This window comes from Cyclopterus lumpus, chromosome 7, assembly GCF_009769545.1.
Source record: "Cyclopterus lumpus isolate fCycLum1 chromosome 7, fCycLum1.pri, whole genome shotgun sequence".
Taxonomy (NCBI): domain Eukaryota; kingdom Metazoa; phylum Chordata; class Actinopteri; order Perciformes; family Cyclopteridae; genus Cyclopterus; species Cyclopterus lumpus.
Genome location: NC_046972.1, coordinates 18,771,313 through 18,790,229, shown reverse-complemented (window position 1 = coordinate 18,790,229; position 18,917 = coordinate 18,771,313). Strand labels below are relative to the sequence as shown.

The 18,917-nt window shown below is 42.0% G+C and overlaps 2 protein-coding genes across 4 annotated transcripts; one reads left to right on the top strand and one right to left on the bottom strand.

Annotated features, from left to right (window-relative positions):
- Nucleotides 1-1,397: 1,397 nt before the first annotated feature.
- On the top strand, nucleotides 1,398-7,104 carry ythdf1 (YTH N(6)-methyladenosine RNA binding protein 1). 2 transcript variants are annotated; one of them, XM_034537683.1, is made up of 6 exons: nucleotides 1,398-1,791; nucleotides 2,235-2,262; nucleotides 2,805-2,899; nucleotides 3,002-4,609; nucleotides 5,113-5,157; nucleotides 5,572-7,104. In XM_034537683.1, exons 1-6 carry the CDS (start codon nucleotides 1,762-1,764, stop codon nucleotides 5,584-5,586), a joined length of 1,821 nt encoding a protein of 606 aa, XP_034393574.1. In that variant the 5' UTR covers nucleotides 1,398-1,761; the 3' UTR covers nucleotides 5,587-7,104. The 2 variants fall into 2 exon arrangements, with proteins under 2 accessions (XP_034393574.1, XP_034393573.1); XM_034537682.1 differs by lacking the exon at nucleotides 1,398-1,791 and having other exon boundaries at nucleotides 2,080-2,262.
- A 4,022-nt stretch (nucleotides 7,105-11,126) lies between these two features.
- Nucleotides 11,127-18,785, bottom strand: LOC117733886 (solute carrier family 17 member 9-like). Of its 2 annotated transcripts, none has more exons than XM_034537805.1 (13): nucleotides 18,616-18,785; nucleotides 17,781-17,978; nucleotides 17,546-17,685; nucleotides 16,657-16,756; nucleotides 16,436-16,560; nucleotides 16,084-16,177; nucleotides 15,881-15,977; nucleotides 15,666-15,753; nucleotides 15,515-15,549; nucleotides 15,059-15,174; nucleotides 12,101-12,156; nucleotides 11,986-12,015; nucleotides 11,127-11,840 (listed from the first exon to the last, which is right to left on the bottom strand). In XM_034537805.1, the coding sequence occupies exons 1-13, from the start codon at nucleotides 18,738-18,740 to the stop codon at nucleotides 11,677-11,679; spliced, it is 1,368 nt and encodes a 455-aa protein (XP_034393696.1). In that variant the 5' UTR covers nucleotides 18,741-18,785; the 3' UTR covers nucleotides 11,127-11,676. The 2 variants fall into 2 exon arrangements, 1 of the variants encoding a protein (XP_034393696.1); XR_004609771.1 differs by lacking the exon at nucleotides 11,127-11,840 and adding an exon at nucleotides 14,504-14,751 and having other exon boundaries at nucleotides 11,985-12,015.
- Between the last annotated feature and the right edge of the window lie 132 nt (nucleotides 18,786-18,917).

Sequence of the window (18,917 nt, the reverse complement as noted above, 5' to 3'; positions counted from 1 at the left end):
TTTCTTTTGCTTAGATTATAAATAACCCCACAAATAAAGTGATTGAGGAAAACCAGGGAGGAACTGGTCAGAGGGGGAGGGACTTTGAAGACTGTCATCATGTAATTGTTTTGGCGTATATTTGTCAATAAAAACACCTTTTGCAAAACAACGCACCGAAACGCGTTGGTCTAAAAACAATAATGTTGTTTTATATGCTTCAAGTAATGCTGGAGTTTTGACCTCCTCAGACTTTTTCCCTTCTCCACGTACCTTGAAAGTGAAGTTGTGCCAGAAACCCCCACCCTGTTTGTACTCAGGCCCCAAATGCTGTAAATCTAGATTTAAATCTACCTCTGTTTGTGGAGTGTGTGTATATGTGTGTATGTGTGTGTGTGAAAGAGATAGAAATATCTTGATATGAAGCACTCAAGTACAAAAGAAAAGTGATTGAAAATATGTAAATAAGTTGGCCTATCTGATCCTTTCAGATGTTTGGCTAAATGTATAAATTATTAATAATGTTATATTTCAGTTTTAAAAAGTGACCATTCTAACTTGAGTAGTGTATGATCTTATTCAGTGAAATAAACAATGCTCACAAAACACCTTGTATTGTGGTGTTGCACACACTTCCTTATTATTCATCATTCATATAACTAAAAAGTGATAGTTTTTTTTCCCTGCCTCTGATAATTTGTTTTTCACAACCCTCATTCCCACTAAACCATAGTCTCTGTATATGTAATTGTATAAGGATTTACATATCTATGGTAACTGTGTATTTTGTTTAATTTGATTTTATTCTATTCTATTTAAATATCTGTAAATATATTCTATGTGTGTGGAATGTAGAGGGGCTACACCTTGTATTTTGTTGTGCAACCATGTGCTGTAGAATGACAAAACAATTATCTTGTAACTTATAGGAGCATGTATACATCACTGTCACATATGTACAAATAGACAGGCTTAGAACAGTATGTAAATATGTATCAAAAGCTAAATTGATTAGAAAAATGTGTTTTTAATTGGTAATGTAAACATGGCAAGAGCATAATCTATTTATGCTTTATTCCCCCACGTCAACCTTATTTATTGGCCACAAAGAACATACAAAATGTTGCAGAACACATGCATACAACACAATATACATGTTAAGTAAAACAATAAGAACAGAGATATTCACCCTCAAATCTTAGGGTATTAAGTGATGACAAAAATAATATTTTGAAATAATGTATAAACCAAACAATGGTGGCTTATTATTTCTCCATTTCATTTGATACAATTAATATATTATGAACCCGTAGGAGTGAACCTATTTATCCTGTCAGAAAAAGAATTATTAAAATAAAACAATTCCATATAAAACATTGTTTCCGTCCATTCATCTGCTACTGCTGCTGCTGCTAGGTAACGTGAGCCGTGGATGCGTCTCCTACGTCACCGACGTCATTTCCGCCCCCGTAGACCCCGGATGAAGCTGCCATTGGGGCAAGTGAGCAGGGCCACCAAGGCTGGTTGGATTTTAATTTAACGGCGAGGGGGTCGGAGCGGATTGAAGCCCCGCTGGATTAATGTCGACAGGGCAGCGCAGAGTGCCAGCAAGGGCTTCAACGAGCAAACGGTCCGCGCCGAGCAGAGACACCGGCTGACGGTCTCACTGTGAGCGACACCACCGCGGATCAGGGAAGCAGCTTTTGCAGCTATTAGCCTGCAGCTTACAACACTGTGCGTGTTGTGAGCGTTTTTCAGTCCGACTAAACACCAGGTGGATGAATGATGTCTGCCGCTAGTATTGACCCTCAGGTAAGCGGCGAGGAGAAGCGCTTTTATTCCCCAGAGAGGCGAGACGTGTGTGTGTGTGTGTGCGCGCGTGTGTGTGTGTGTATGTGTGTGCGCGAGGCCGACCGGTGCGGGTCTGTGTGCGTCCCACTCTGAAGACGATGCCACCATTCGCCAGCTAGTCAGCTAGTTAGCCAACCGGGAGGGTAGATAACCTACAAACCTGCTCTCTGGTAGTAATCAAAGGCCTGGACCACAGCGTCCAGTGTGTGTGGGGGGGGGACTGGGTAAAATAAAACCCGCTTTACTGTCTGTCAGGTTCCCAGATGAAACGTTATTACCTTGACACAATGTGCAGCTCAGATAATGTGTAATGCTTTGAAAAACATTGGAGACCCATGCAAGCGTTGTTTTTTTTTCTTCTTCTTCATTTCACATGCATTCCTCCTTTCAATGTGACAACTAAGACAACGAAAGGACAAGATGCAAGCAAAGGTAAGAAGACTATCTCTTTTCGATGTTGCTGTATCCAAAGATGGGGCACGTAAACCTTTTTAGCAACTGATGCCATATCTATCTCATACATCTGACCGGTGTATTGATGCAGCCCTTGTGTCAACCCGAGAAACTAATACTGTGTTTGCATTATTACATATTTTCCACCGTGTGTTTGCTTTGTAGTTGCATGCTGTAATGAACAAAAGGCAAACAGCGTATCAATAGAAAACACTGTACTTTTCAAAAGGTCAACTCCTTTTTAAAGGCGGTGTTTATCCAGCAGACAGGGTAATCATTTTAAATCACTATACAGCACCAAACACCCATGTACTGCTCTTTCAATTCTCTGACTGACTTCACTGCGGCTGTCAGAGAATGGGATGTACACTGGTCTGTTGCTGGGTGTCAAAAACAAGTAATGACATAGTTACATGGGAAATGTGCGATGTTGTAATTACGGCTTTTACAATGCTGATATTTAGACGTGGCAATATTAGGTTTGTTTCCTGTTTAAATTCATCAGTTTGACTTTATTGCAGTCTTTCCAGTGTCAGTGCAGAATGGCTCCCTGCACCAGAAGGACACAGTTCATGACAATGACTTTGAGCCCTATCTCACCAACCAGTCTAATCAGGTAGGCAAGACCCTTGAAATGTCTTCTGTGGCACTAAAATTATTTAATATCGCTGCGTCTTATAGCCCTAACGAATTAACTGAATTCTATTTGTGTTTGTAGAATAACAGCTATCAATCCATGACAGACCCTTACCTGTCCAGCTACTACGCCCCCTCCATTGGATTTCCTTACCCTCTCAGTGAGGCTCCTTGGTCTACAGGAGGTGACCCACCAATTCCCTACCTGACACCCTATGCCCCCCTCAGCAATGGAGACCATCATTTCATGCACGACACCGTGTTTGGGCAGCCGGGCGGGCTCAGCAGCAGCATCTATCCTCACAGGTTTAACTTTTTCCCCGAGAACCCGGCCTTCTCAGCCTGGAGCACCAGTGGTTCTCAGGGCCAGCAGACTCAGAGCTCTGCCTATGGGGGGAGTTACAGCTACCCACCCAGCTCTCTAGGAGGCACTCTAGTCCCTGATGGTCAGACGGGTTTCCATAGTGACACCCTGAGTAAGGCACCAGGTATGAACAGCCTTGAGCAGGGCATGCTGGGCCTAAAAATAGGTGGGGATGTGACTGGAAGTGGCATGGGTGTGAAGAACTCCGGCTCCCTTGGAGGTGGCAGTGTAGCTGCAGCTGTTGCCATGGGCAACGGCGGCACACCAATTGGAATGCCCCCTCCGAAACCGACATCGTGGGCCGCTATTGCTAGTAAACCTGCCAAGCTGCAGCAACAAAAGACCAAGAACAAACCTGGCACACCCATAGCCGGAGGAGGTCTGCCTCCACCCCCCATTAAACACAACATGGACATTGATACATGGGATAATAAAGGGGCTGTTACTAAGATGGCCCCTCCTTTGCCCCCACATCACCACCACCATCACCAACAGCCCCAGCTTCACTCCCATGTTCCCAGTCTCCTGCCCCCCCTTCAACAGTCCCTACAGTCTGCCCAGTCCCTTGTGCAGCAGATGACCATGCAGGGTCCTCCACAGTCCTACCAGAACCACAACTCCGCTCCAACACCTCAGACCCGCTGGATAGCCCCACGCAACCGCAACTTGTGCTACGGTGGTGGAAGCTTGGACAGCAGCGGCTCCTCTAACGGTGGCTGTGTTGGTAACGGCGGGGGAGTGCCTCCAGAACCAGGATCAGAGTCTCACCCTGTGCTGGAGAAGCTGCGGGCGGCCCACAGCTACAACCCCAAGGAGTTTGACTGGAACCTGAAGAACGGACGCGTGTTCATCATCAAAAGCTACTCTGAGGACGACATCCACCGCTCCATCAAGTACTCCATCTGGTGCAGCACGGAGCACGGCAACAAGCGCTTGGACTCCGCCTTCAGAGGTATGAACTCTAAAGGTCCCGTCTACTTGTTGTTCAGTGTCAACGGCAGCGGCCATTTCTGCGGCGTGGCCGAAATGCGCTCGCCTGTGGACTACGGCACCAGCGCTGGCGTTTGGGCGCAGGACAAGTGGAAGGGGAAGTTTGATGTGAACTGGTTGTTTGTTAAGGACGTGCCTAATAGCCAGCTGCGCCACATCCGCCTGGAGAACAATGACAACAAGCCAGTCACCAACTCACGTGACACTCAAGAAGTTCCTCTGGAAAAGGCGAAGCAGGTGCTCAAGATCATCGCTCAGTACAAGCACACCACCTCCCTCTTCGATGACTTTTCCCACTATGAGAAGAAGCAGGAGGAGGAGGAGGTGGTGAAAAAGGTACTAATTTCCTTTTAGACTTAACACATAACACTTTTATATTAGGGTGAAAGATATTAAGGGACTGTACGAAACAATAGGCCCTCTCCAGTCTTTTGACCCTCCCCCTGACCAAGATTATACTTCAGAATAAAATAATAGTATTTAACTGGTACAATTCCTTTTAACTTTAGCCCCATAACATTTTGCCCGATCCAGATAACAATAAATGTGATTTTAGACCCGTCGTAGTTTATAGTTAAACCACTTACATAATTGTGAGTGGCAGGTGTATTTTGATGCTGTTTTAGCCGCTTGTTTGACTGGTGATGAAAATAAAGCCCTGAGACAGAGACTGTTATGACACCTTAATAAATCAGTCCCTTATTTGTGAACTGGTTTCTTTTTAGTTGCATATGTATCCATTGACATCGATTTAAAATTGGAGAGTTTGTTGATGAAATATAAAAATGTATGATTGTGTACATTTTCAATAAGACTTTGCATGTTTGTTTTTTTAACAGAGCTATGAGCCTGCCCCAATACAGAGCCGATCCCGAATCGATCAGGTAAAGTCTGTATTTATTTATATATATCTCACTGTGTATGTATGTGTGTGTGTGTATATATATATATATCTATCTCACTGTATGACAAGTGGATGCAGAATTACATATATTAAGTAATCAAATTGATCTTTAATGCACTCGACTGTGTTCAACTGTTCAAACAAAACTCTTTTCACAGCTTCAGTATTTCATTTTCTTTGTCTTCATATACAATTCATTTTTGTCACAATATTGTTCTAATCAAATTATCACGATCTATTTTCACTGTCGATTAACAGTAATAAAGTGTCCCCCCCTTATCTTTTTTTGTTAAATATGACAATGTTGTAAAACAATAATGTGTCACAGGTGTACGGTGTGATAATAATTATGTGTCCAATAATTTATTGATCTCCTTTTTATTCCCTATTTCAGGATCGCCAAAAGTAAACAGAAGAAGACTGTCGACGGAATTTAGATTTTAAAAAAAACACAAGGACATAAAGAAATTGAAACTAATATTTTTTTCTATTTAATTTTGTTGACTTTGGCCCACGTCAAACCTTTGACCCACAATGCTCCTGGCTCCCAGTCTTTAAGATGTGTGCAGGGATGAAGCTAGTTCCACCACTTCAACAATAATGTATTTTCATGTTGTTGTTTTTTTCCTCCATTTTTTTTTGTTTTAGCCTTACAAATCTCTATCGCTACCCCGGAACTTGCATTCTTAACTAAATATAAGTAACCAATATCTGCACGTCTGTTTTTGAAAATCTCTTGACAACATGCTGCTGATATTCAGTGACTGTTCACTTTGTGGTTTGTGTGTTGGAGAAATGTTAAAGTGCTTGTATTGGTTAATCTTAACGAGTGAACATGACTTTATTGACAAATGTCTGCTATCTGTTTGTGGCCAGTTGTATTTTATATTATCGGATGAACAAATTAACTTCTATACTGCCCCCTTTTTTCATGTGAGGGGTGTTTTACTTGGTTGGGAGTGTGTCCACTGAAAGTCTGTATGCATAGAAATAATCGTGCAAGGTTTGTGACGTTAGAAAGCGTAAATGTTAGGAAAGTATCTTGATTAATCTATAAACTGTTTTACGGCTGATTCTATTTAACAATAAGGTGGAGATTATGTGGGATGTTGTCTCTCCTAGAGCGGAGCCGTAACATTTATTTTCAGCACTAAATTAAATTTGTATTCTTTTATCCAGAACTGTACCTCAAATTTATTCTGCTAGAGATTCAGGGAAAAGATGTCTGTAGAGATCAAACGCTCTTAATGGTGGTCCCTCTCTTTCTTATTTAAAGGATGGAATTACAAATATACTGTATGAGTTCAGGTCTTATCAACACAAAATGTTGCTTTCTGTCTTTATTTCCCTGTTACAGGGGCTTTTATTTCCCCGATGTTCAAACAGGAAGTCTCTGTTTATGGAATTATGGAGGAAATGTAGCATGTACTGCTTTTAAAACTCAAGCCAGGCCTGCTACTTGGATTTTCTTTTTTCGTTTCTTGTTCTTTCTTAACAGAATTATAATCTTGGCATCATTTTCATTGCTATAACCTGTCCACATCATCCTCAGAAAATGTAAGCTTTAATGTAACGGCATTTCTAACTGAGATCGCCTGGAAATGTTTAACTGTAGCATTATACTTAACTGATTTATTGTCAAGTGTATGAAAAGCCAGAGACTAGCCTATATGGTATATGTTGTGTGACTTTCTTTTTTTTTTTTTAAACTTGCTTGCTGTATTGTGTGTATGCGAGAGTGAAAGAAAAGAGAGGGAGTATGATTGTGGAGCAATCAGAGTTATATTACTGGATTATAGAAAATTTATGCAAAAAAAAAAAAAAAGGTTTTAAAGTCACCCCTGAATTTAATACCCATTGTATCAGAAGTCACTATCACATACTTAGATTTGCTCATCTCCATTATTAAAGATATACTTATCTGTTCTCTGTGGGGTTTTATTGTGACATGTATCATGTGTGCACGATTAAGTCAATGTTAATAATAATATAGTCCAAAAATAACAACATTTGTTACAGTTTGCAAGAACCTAGGAAACCGTTTGAAACACATTGTTTATATAATCGTGCTTAATAATCTGCTTTTGATTCCATCACTAAATATATTGTTTTGCTCTCAACAGCACACTTGTTTGGCTTTCAAGCACTATCTCCCAGCAAGATTTTAATTATGTCTCCCAGTTTGTTTCATTAAATTGTAATTTTTATATGAAATATTAAGTGTAAATGGACCGACAGCCACAAAGTACCGTGTGTTTTTAAGTGTTTTTGGACAGCATGGAGCTCCACCAGGCTTTGGAGTACACAACTCATTTTTGTTTTTTTACTTTTCATGGGTTTTGTCGACAATAAGAAAAATATAGAACATGGCCAGCTTCATCCTTTGACTTCCTGATGTTGACACACACACACACACACACACACACACACTTAACAATATACTTTCAAAGGAATGTAAAACTAATAAAAATGTAGGTTTACTAGAAGAATTCTTTTTTTTACCTTGGGTGCAAACTTTGCAACCATCAGTCCCGTCTCATGAGATCCTCGTGAAGAAATCGTTGAAAAGTGGATGTGGTTAGAAATAGTGCTGCAAACATTTGAGATCCTTTACTCAAGTAAAAGTGCCGCATTGTGAAAAAACTGCAAATTAGGTTCTGGATACAAAACCTTATTTAAGTATTATATTAGCTGAATGTACTTAAAGTAAAAACAGTCGTGCTGTAACATTTTCCCGGTCAGTATTTGCTGTTATAGGATTTATATTACTCTATTCATGTTGCATTTTAGTGCTGTAGGTATAAGCCCATGCCAATTTTAATTCATTTATATTCTGTTGGATAGATCAATCTACAGCAATGCAACATATTCTATAAGGTTGTGTGTTTAGCGTCTGTCCAGTGAAAAAGAGCACTGTTTCAGAACTGTGACGTTGCATTTTCCATCTGATATGGTTTTTAAATACCGGTAGTTCAGTTTAAGGAGAAGGAGCATGTTCTCAATATTGGAGCATGCACAACATCCATTCAGACTCACCACATTTGGACGTTCACTCAGGAAATTTATGATTGAAAATTCAGGAAGCAGGTGTTACAGATGACTCAGGCCATGAGTAGTTTCATTAGTTATTGTGACAATAGATATACTCAAGATCCACCTCACACCATTCTGTAATGCTTTATGTGTTTAATATCCTTCCAAACACAAGTAAGTTACATTTTTAGAGCTGGAACAGGTATTCAACGACAATAAAGGCCAGCTACAGTTTGATGTGATGTGTTAGTTGTTTTTAAAGTCATTTATTAACCACAACTCCAACTACTCAGCTTTTAAAATGACAGTAAACTGAATTGTAAGACATTTAAAGGCATCACTTGGGCTGCAACTATCTTTTTATTATTGTCTAATCTGCAGATATTTTGTTGATTTGTATTAATCGTTTTTTTCTTTTTAAAATGTTAAAAGCTAGTGAAAAAAAAAGGCCATTAAAAGCCCACGGTGACGTCTTCAAATGGCTTTTTTTTTGTCCAGTCCAAAAACAAACTACATACATTTTACTATAATATGAGCGAATCCTTTCAATGTGTGGCATTAATATACACAACAATCTGTTTATTTGTGCATTTAAGTGACAGTCTTATAGTCTTTATGGCAAACTTCAAGTACAAAATCTGCAATAAAAAGAATATTTGGTTACATTTTGGTCATGATCGGTCAGAAAACAGGCAGTCTTTGTTCCATGAGCACAGGCACCTCTCTCTCTCTCTCTCTCTCTCTCTCTCTCTCTGCAGATGTTTTACATCTCTTCATCTTCATGAATGATGCAGAACGCGCAGAGTGGGATTCCTCTCTTGGCATTCACCGCGTGCCTTAATTGTATGTCTAATAAATCAAGGTCCGCCGTGAACACGAGGAGCGGCATCCTGTCGTCCCTTGTCGAGGACAGTTGGAGCTTTAAGAGCATCACAGGATGAAACGCGCGCGCGCGCCCACGCACACACAAACAAAAGACTCGACAGGCCCGGGCGCCATCAACGCAGTAACAGGGCTATTTAAAATGTCTTCAAATGTGATCTGTATTAAATCGACACGTCTGATCCAGCTGCGTCGACATCAAACACAACGCTCCTTCTTCTCGCCCTTGTTCCCCATCACCCGCTGAAGCTCCTCCACACATGAACGCCATCATTAACTGTTTAATTCCTCCAGTGCGTTGCAGCTGCACGCTTTTCCCTTCCGCGGCGCGCGCGTCTGATGTCCAGGTCTCCGGGCTGTCTCTCCTCAGTGGAAAACGTCCCCGTGCGATAAGATTTTAAAGAGCTAGAGATGGAGATGGAGATGGAGGTGGTGAGGCCAAACAATGTCATCCTTCGGTGGAGGCGGGCGGGCTGCCCCGCTGATGATGTCCGTTCGGGCTGCTTGGAGGGATGAAGACGAGCATCAGTCCGATCACACCTTCAGGTTAAAACACCGAACATACTATACCTCTTTTTTTCTTTTATTAGCCTATTAGACATTTTTTTTACATCAAGCCTCCCCGTCCTGATTTGCGTGCTATGGTCCTATAGGCTGAAGCAATAACGTCATGACGTCGCCTACCTTCGCTATCAAACGCTGGATGCTGCGTCCCCCCCCCCCCCCCCCCCCCCAATGAAACCGTCTGTCTCACCGGGTTAATGTATCGGATCTGTGGTAATTTTTCCATCACTGCAGACGGACAAAGCACCGCCGGATGTGAGATGCGCTGACCAGGGTGCTGAAACCGGACCTGCAGGGACTTAATGGAAACTCCAACATGGCTCTTTTAAAAAAAAAACTATTGTAGTAAAGTAAAGAGGGAACTCAAAGAGTGTTACCAGGTTCTAGGGATATAGGAGAATGGGGTTGGTTGTTTATTCATTAGATCTCGTTCCTCAGAAGGCGTTGTTAATTTTTATTTTGCTAATTACATTTGAATAATTGGTGTCAGGGGTCACCCAGAGCGTCAATTCAGGAGTAAGATACTTTACTTTGAGTTGAGTTTTTTTGTGTTTTCTTGTCAAAATGTCCAGTTCTTATTTGTTTCTTTTCAATTCTTTTACACTATGACTTCATAGTATTTAGGGAGCGCTATAATGTAGATACATGTTTTCTAAGATAGGCTATAACCAGGTGACAACATCCGGGTCTGAAAAGTGACGCCAATGCGGAAGTACACTTATTGTTAAAGTGTTTTACTTGATAAGGTTAACTTTGAGCCCCACATTAAACAAAACATGATGTAACATTTTTACATATTAAAGAAGAGTCTATCGCCAAGTTATCTTTTTTTCGTTTTGTTACAGATGTGAATTTAGATTTTGGGGAAAAAAATGAAATATCACATTGACATAATTATTCAGACTCAATACAATGACGCCTGAAATTTAGCTCAGGTGTCTCCCGTTACTCTTGATCATCTTCGAGATGTCGCTACACCTTGATTGGAGCACACCTGTGGTGAATTAAACTGATTGGACAACACACGCCTGTCTCTTTAATGACTCGCAGCTAACAATGCACATCAAAGCAGAAACTAAGCCATGTGGTCAAAAGACTTGCCTGCTGAGGTCAGAGATTGTGTTTAGACCAAAATGTATCGGTGTGCAAAGCTTGTTGTGCTCCAAATGTACATAAACTAAGTATTGAGACAAGAGTCTGCAAAATGTTCTAAACCTCGATTTCACTTTGTCATTACGATGGAGTTGATGAAGGGAAAACAAATTAAAACATTTGAAGGTTGCAACGTAAAGTGAAAAAAGTGTACAGTTCTCAATACTTGGAGGAATACTGTATGTTTATTCACAATTATGAATGCACTTAAGTTCCATCTCAGAAAAACAAATGTTTTTTTTCTGTCTGTTGTAAAAGAAAACACAGATTCTTAAACAATGACTGACATAAAACTTAATCTTCTCATGTTTTCTGGAGCAGATGGACACGGAAATTCACATTTTAACCCATCACAAACACTAATATTTGCTCAAAAGTACAAAAACGGTACAATAGCACAGAAATGGACATGTTCTAAATTAAATTGTACAGTTGTATAAATATCTATAATAACATAACTGTATTTAAATATGTTCAGTGAAGTCCTCTTTAAACAGACTTGACACAAGTCTTTGTTGTCACCTTGCTCATTCATTGTACTAGTTCTGGTAGATTTGAACATTGACCATAACTTCCAACTTGCATTAAAAATACAGTAGCCAGGAAATTTAGATGTTGATCAATTATGAAAGATATAAAATTGTGGCCTTTTCGTGGGGTCACGTTTGTTCTTATTCCTTGAAGCAAAATCAACCTGTATGTTGTAAATCTCAAGTAACGTCTGGCTATAATTCATCTCTTAACATGTTTATAAATGTAACCGTCCCCAGCAGCTTTCATTTCTGCATGCAGTCCGATTTGACCAATTCACTCACATTTAGTTTCAAAATGTTAGCGTCCAGAATGTAGGTGTGCCGACCGGGTCAAATCAAACCACCGGTGTGTAATCCCCCAGGTCGACACGACGAGCTTCACCAAAGATGAGGAAGATCCCGAGGCCTGTGGCGTTCACTAAAGTGATGAGCGAGAACACTGACGCCCACGACATCGTGACCTCGATCAGGTAACCCGACACAGAGACCAACACCAGTCCTTTGTAACCACACAGGGGGGGAAAATGACAAGAGGAATTTGATTATCAGTGCCAGTAGTAACAATGGACATGTTGTTTATTCCAGATATAGTGAGTAAGAAAAGTCATGTTCTATATACTGCAAAAAGAATCGATGATACATACCCATGAAAGCACCCAACATATTCATAAAACCTGTTGCAGAAAAGGAAAATCGATCAACAAAAACAATCATTAGCACAGTTTTATGAAACTGGAATGGAGACTGCGGGGAACTCACCATAGATGGCGCCAGCACACGATGGACAGAGGTCTTGTACATTCACAGACACGCCACTGAAACACATTGAAACGTATTACATGTACAGCACAACAAAAAGGTTCAGTATATTTGACTATAGTTTACACAATGATGAAGTCTGGTGATATTCTATATCTGTAGTATTACCAGAAAACACCTAAACTACTACTAATACTACTAACAAGTATTGCCTATATATCCAAAGCCTGATACACAGTGCATACCGTCCTGCTGCCGTGCACCTGAGTGCCTATCTATTTTGCTTTCTACCTTGAGGTAAACAGACCTTTGTCCTTAATTAGTTTTACAAGAATTACTCATTCTTGTAAAACTAAAACTTCACTGGTTTTAAGGAACCCCTGCCATGTTCCTGACTCAGAGCAGTATTGATAGTTGGACCATTCCAACAAACGACCTGAGGGCGGGGTCGACACAGCTGTAGCTAATTATCACCAACTGGTGTAAAACCAGGTGGGGTCTTGAAGTGTCAGTGAAGACTCCGAGGATAAAGACACTGAAGTCTTCGGGGGCGGCTGAGTATAATCATTTCCCTGTGAAAATGTGTTTTCCATCCATACCTGTGTGTATATCTACTCGTAGATACTATAGACCTCAGACTCGTTCACACATGCATCAAAATCCCTCCTCTCTTACTTATCCCAACCGCTCAGCACAGACCCAGCGCCTCGTCACAGGGGGCCTCTGGAACTGCCAGTCAGCTAACCTCAAGTCTGGCTTCGCTATCAAGCAAATCACTGGACTTCCTGGCTCTCACTGAGACTTGGATCACACCAGACAACACATCAACCCCTGCTGCTCTCTCCTCTGCCTTCTCCTTCAGCCACACACCCAGACCCTCTGGTCGGGGTGGTGGCACAGGTCTACTCATCTCACCCAAATGGAGTTTTGCTCTCTACCTGCTTCCATTGTTTACCCCACTGTCTTTTGAGTTTCATGCAGTGACGGTAACTCATCCGGTTCAACTAATCATTGTTGTTCTCTACCGTCCACCTGTTCCTTGGGAGACTTCTTGTAAGAACTAGACGTCCTTCTATCAAACTTCCTAGAAACTGGCCCCCCGCTCATCCTTCTGGGCGACTTTAACATCCAGACAGAGAAGTCATGTGACCTGCTACTCTTACTGTCTTCCTTTGCTCTCTCGCTCAGCCCATCCCCTCCTACTCACAAAGCTGGCAACCACCTTGACTATATTTTCACCAGAAACTGCTCTTCATCTAACCTCACTGTAACACCTCTTCCTGTCTCTGACCACTTCTTCATCTCTTACTCTCTCCCACTCTTTGGAACTGACAACCCTCCCACAGCAGACTCTGCACCTGTCCGTCGCAACATCCGCACCCTCTCACCCTCCTCTCTGGCCTCCTCTGTTCTGTCAGCCCTCCCTTCAACTGACTCTTTCTCACTCATGCATCCTGACTCTGCCACTGACACTCTACTCTCTACTCTGTCTTCCTTTCTTGATTCTCTCTGTCCTCTTACGACTCGAAAGGTCCGCAAGTCCTCTCCGGCTCCGTGGCTGTCCGAACCGGTGCGTGACGAGAGAGCTGCTATGCGAGCATCGGAAAGGAAATGGCAAAAATCCAAACACGCTGACGACCTGCTCGCCTATTAATCTCTTCTCTCCTCCTTCTCTATTGTTTCCAACCTCCTTGACCCCCCTGGTCCCCCTCCTCCCGCCACCCTTCTACCAAGCCACTTTGTTGACTACTTTACAAAAAAGATAGATGACATACGCTCCTCATTTACTAATCCATCTTCGATAACTACACCTCCATTAACTTCATCTTCTTCCCCTTCGTTTTCCTCTTTTACCCCCCTGTTTCCCAATCAAGTTCTTACCTTCGTAACCTCTGCCCACCCAACCACCTGCCCCCTTGACCCCATCCCATCTCACATTCTCCAGTCTATTGCTCCCGACCTTCTTCCCTTTCTCACCCATCTTATTAACACCTCCCTCTCAACCGGCTGTTTCCCTAACTCTCTGAAGGAGGCAAGAGTCAACCCTCTCCTGAAGAAGCCCACTCTCAACCCGTCTGAAGTCAATAACTACAGACCTGTCTCTCTCCTCCCCTTCCTTTCCAAAACTCTAGAGTGAGCTATCTTTAACCAAGTCTCCAGCTTTCTCTACCATAACAACCTTCTTGACCCTCACCAGTCTGGATTCAAGGCACGCCACTCAACAGAGACTGCCCTCCTTGCTGTGTCCGAGCAGCTTCACACTGCTAGAGCAGCCTCTCTCTCCTCTGTCCTTATGCTTCTAGACCTTTCTGCTACATTTGACACAGTGAACCACCTAATTTGTGATTTTGGGGTATATAAAAAAAATTGGGGCTGCACGGTGGTGTAGTGGCTAGCACTCACACAGCAAGAGGGGCCGGGTTCGGATCCCGGTCTTGGCAGTCCTTTTGTGTGGAGTTTGCTTGTTCTCTCCGTGTCAGCGTGGGTTCCCTCCGGGTTCAAAAGACATGCTTAGGTTAAGTGGACTCTAAATTGCCCGTAGGTGTGAATGCTTGTCTGTCTATGTGCCCTGAGATGGACTGGTGACCCGTCCAGGGTGAACCTGGCCTTCGCCCAATGTCAGCTGGGATTGGCTCCAGCACCCCGTGACCCTAAATAGGATAAGCGGTTCTGATAATGGTATAGAATAAATAAAATTGACTTATGCCTACTTTATTTTCATTCTGGTTTTCTCTCTGTGCTGTGAAGCATCTTTTAAATCAACTATGTTGTTTGTAAAAGTTCCATTTTAAAATAAAGTAGAAGGGAGAATACAAGTATCGAGAAACAGATTATTAGTTTTGGTCTTTTCATGGGAACAGAAATATAGAACAACCCCAGCAACATCCTTAACATAATTGAAATGAGGTCGTAACAATCAAAATACACAAATACAATCTTTTTAATAATCTAATTTACCTGCTGCTGAAGGTGGATAGGCCAATTGCTGCGGAAACGAAAGTCACAGCAGAGGTAAACGGGATGGCTCCGGACAGAAGCAAAATAAAAACACTCGATATGCCCATGGAAATGAACTGAGGAGGATGAGAGGTGCAGGTGAGACATTTGAAGGCACAATTCATAATCTAGAGGTAATAGTGCAGGATTTTTTAAAATTAATTGCCGTTCAGAATAGAGATTCTGTTAAAGTGAGTGTCTGATGCACTTTGTTTTAACCATCATGAGTCGAGCTTTTCAGTTGTACAGAATGTAGCTTACATAGAACAGTGATTCACAGTACTTATACTGCTTTTGCCCTGGAGAAGCTTGTAATTACATGTTTGAAGAGCACAGAAAAAATTCCATTGTAAACACTTCAGCCAGTCAGAACAAAACCTTTCACTCGCTTGAAAACAACTTTAGTTCCACACTTACCTGCATTATCTTCCTCACCGACACTACACTATATCCTACAGAAAATAACACAAGGTGTCGACATTTAATTTGAGTCATTTTATGAAAGGTACGGTAACTTAGCTCAAAGCACACAGCACACAGCAATAAAAGCATAATCACAGTTAAATACCTTGGTGGATGAGGAAACTTGACATGTATCCTCCAGCGAATGATGATGGAATTGCAACAAGCCATGGAATTACATTATACACAGATCCCTGCAAGAATGGACAGGTTAGCAGTTAAACAACTTGAGGCTGTCGTAAGCCTGGACTATAAAAGGTGGAGCAATCTATCGTACAGTGTGGTGTGTTTGACTAAATGCATGGTAGAGAACTCAATTACCATAGCGTGTGGAAAGGATTCTTTGAAATATGTTGGCAACCATGACAATAGCGTGTAGAAAGTGCTGGACATGCACATGTGAGTAAACACCATGGCCCTGAGAAAGAAGATGACAAAGACAGATGGAGAAATGTGGTTAGGGCTAAAAACTCAAACAATCGTGTATTGGTAAAGAGTGAAGGATTAAAGGAAATGGGCCCTACCAGACAGGTGACTTCTTAGAAAGACTCCGCCAACGTGTACTTGACACATTCCATTGTGTGTCATTACTTGTTTCCGTCTGCTTGGAGGCAACTTCTGAACCGGGACCACACCTTGCACGTTACAATTTACTGTATATGCCATGAGACCTAAGTGAAACTGTTTCTCCCTTAGCAACATAGTACAAATAATAGTGAGAGCCTACAGGGACGCTAGCATCAGTAGCTATCCTGTCTTTAAGGAAGGCTCCGTTAGCCCTCTTTATACTCGGCCAGGTCATTTGAGACAGCAAATAACAACTTCTGGTCACTTTGTTATTCAGGGTTACCTGACCCACTAGTGTAGTTACTGTACCTTCTAATAAGTACAGCCAAACAATGAGTGCCCAGAGTCCGGAAAGGACACCAATACAGTAGAACATGCTCTCCCAGCCGTACCGGTCCAGCATCAGGGACCCCATCCCACCCGCGAGCAATGTTCTGAAAGAGCAGTAAAGAGCAACAAAAAGGTGTCATCATAGATACAGTAGATGGTGTGTGTGTGTGTGTGTGTGTGTGTGTGCGTGTGTTACATACCCAAGATTGACACCGCAATTCATGGTGCTCATTAAGAAGCCCCTCTCTGCTTCCAACACACGCTGTGAGCAAAGGCTGGCCAAAGACGGGAAAAAAACACCTAAAAGAGATTAGAACCAAGCTCAGCTTCCCCATGTATAATACTCACTGTAGTGTATATTTGCAGCACTGAAACTCTTATTTCAAGGAGTTTGACAATTTGGGAAATATGCTTCAATTAGTTAAACAATGGTTACCACTCTAATGTCTGTACAGTACATACCAGGGGTTCTCAAACATCACTTTTGATTGTAAAAAAAAAACACATTTCCTAAATAAATTAGATATAAACACATAACCCAAAAAAACAAGGAGGAAAATAAACTGGGCTGTAATATATTTCCTCACCACATGCATTGGAGCTTTCACTGGTGCAGGGTTGTCTCCCATATCAGTTTTTTGTTTCAAAACTAATCCATTCTGTGTCACTGCGTCTGAGAGAATTAACGCGAGCTAGCAAACAGTCAAAACACGTTTGACCTGATATGTCACCATGGATATTGTAGCATAACTGGTCATTGAAAGGATGCTTTGTTTGACGACTTTGTTTTTTCATTCATGGAAACTATTATTAGCTTTGTAAATGATCAGTACCTCGTGCAATCATGAAAAATAAGAAGCCAGCAGCTGCTTAGCTTAGCATGAAGACAGGGGGAAACAACTAGTCTGACTTTGTAGAAAGCTTTTTTTAAAAAGCTAGCTGTTTCCAGTTCTTATGCTAAGCTATGCTAACCATCTGCTGTCTATAGCTTCATATTTAGTACACAGACATATGCTGAGGGTGGTATCGATCATCTCGTCGAATTCTGGGCGAGAAACTGAACATGCTAACTTCTTTACTTATTCTCACCTTGCAGTAGCCCCAGGAGAAATCTGGTCATAGTCATGAGAGCAACGGTGTGAGAACCTAAGTGGGCCACAAGGGGAGTAGCAGCTGTGATGACAGCCCACGAGACTGCAGAGATAAACAGGACACGCTCTCCTCCCATCCTAAAGTTTCGACACACATGATCGAATGGAAACAAAAGGTTATTAGCACATTATTTGAAGTCTTGCTACACTGTTTTACAAGCTGATTTCCTTACTTGTCACTTGTGAGTCCGCCCAGGATCTGTGTTAAACAGTAACCCCAGAAGAATCCACCCAGAACCAGCCCAGAATCGATCTTGCTCCAGTGGAAAGAGGTTGCCATTGACACGGCACAGATCGGCATGGCCATCCTGGCACAGTAGAGGAGGCATGTGCCTATGAACAGCATCAGGTTCCATTTTCGAGCCAGCAGCCTGTTGGTATGAAGGGAAACAGATTCCACTTAATAACGTGGATCATAATGTGCGTTTGGTCAAAGCTGTAACTACAGTGACTGTAACTAAAGAAAGGGGTAAACACACTTGTAGAGAGGTGACTAGCAAGTAAAATGTCAATGGTTGAGTCCACGGACCACGAATATCTGTATCAAATGTCAACGCCGAGACATTTCAATAGAAACCTAAAATGTCAACATGCTGGTGGGGCCTGAGAAGAATTGAGGGGATCATCGAAGTCAGTAGGATTTGTCCTTGGGGGACAATGAATACATGCACACGTTTCCATGGCAATCTATCCAAAAGTTGTTAGTCTATTTTTCGAGTCGGTCCACATTGAAATATCTCTCGACATTGGCATCCACAGAGCAACGTCACTAGCATGGCTACAAAACAAATGCTGTTCCAGAGAAGCAAAACATGTCTTTGAAGTTCTCCTAAATGCCAGTACATATTCAGTTCATATCACTTTCAGTAAACAAACACACCTTACATTCTGCTCATTTTAAAGACACCTTGCACCTTGTAATGTTACCTAGATGAAATGAAGGCAACCTCTTTACACAACATTCCAGTTGAAGTATCTCGAGGCTGACCTAAACCTACAGTCTCTCACCTCGGCCACAGGTTTTGGTCCTCTGTCTCCTCTTCGGTCGAACCCTCAGCTGTGTGAACTTTAAGACCCGGTGAAGAATCATTTAAGTCATTCCTGCAGTCTCCTTCTGTGTGCTTGTCAGCCATCCGGAGAACACTTGGAGTCCTTCCTGAAATCAGCAATACTCTTGTGCTGAGAGCTGACGCTTTACCTCATATCCTCAGGCAGACAGGCCAAACTGGTAAAACGTGTTAGAACAAAACCCAAATAAAGAGAACTGCTTGCGATTAGAAGAAACTGACCACCGGAGGTAAACATTTGCA

Coding starts and splice junctions, on each gene's coding strand:
- ythdf1 (XM_034537682.1), top strand. CDS start 2,166: ATGCAAGCGTTGTTTTTTTTTCTTCTTCTTCATTTCACATGCATTCCT. Junction 2,900..3,001: donor TCACCAACCAGTCTAATCAG/GTAGGCAAGACC, acceptor TTGTGTTTGTAG/AATAACAGCTATCAATCCAT. Junction 4,610..5,112: donor AGGAGGAGGTGGTGAAAAAG/GTACTAATTTCC, acceptor TTTTTTTAACAG/AGCTATGAGCCTGCCCCAAT.
- LOC117733886 (XM_034537805.1), bottom strand. CDS start 18,740: ATGGCTGACAAGCACACAGAAGGAGACTGCAGGAATGACTTAAATGAT. Junction 15,978..16,083: donor TCTAAGAAGTCACCTGTCTG/GTAGGGCCCATT, acceptor CTTCTTTCTCAG/GGCCATGGTGTTTACTCACA. Junction 15,550..15,665: donor AAGTTTCCTCATCCACCAAG/GTATTTAACTGT, acceptor TATTTTCTGTAG/GATATAGTGTAGTGTCGGTG.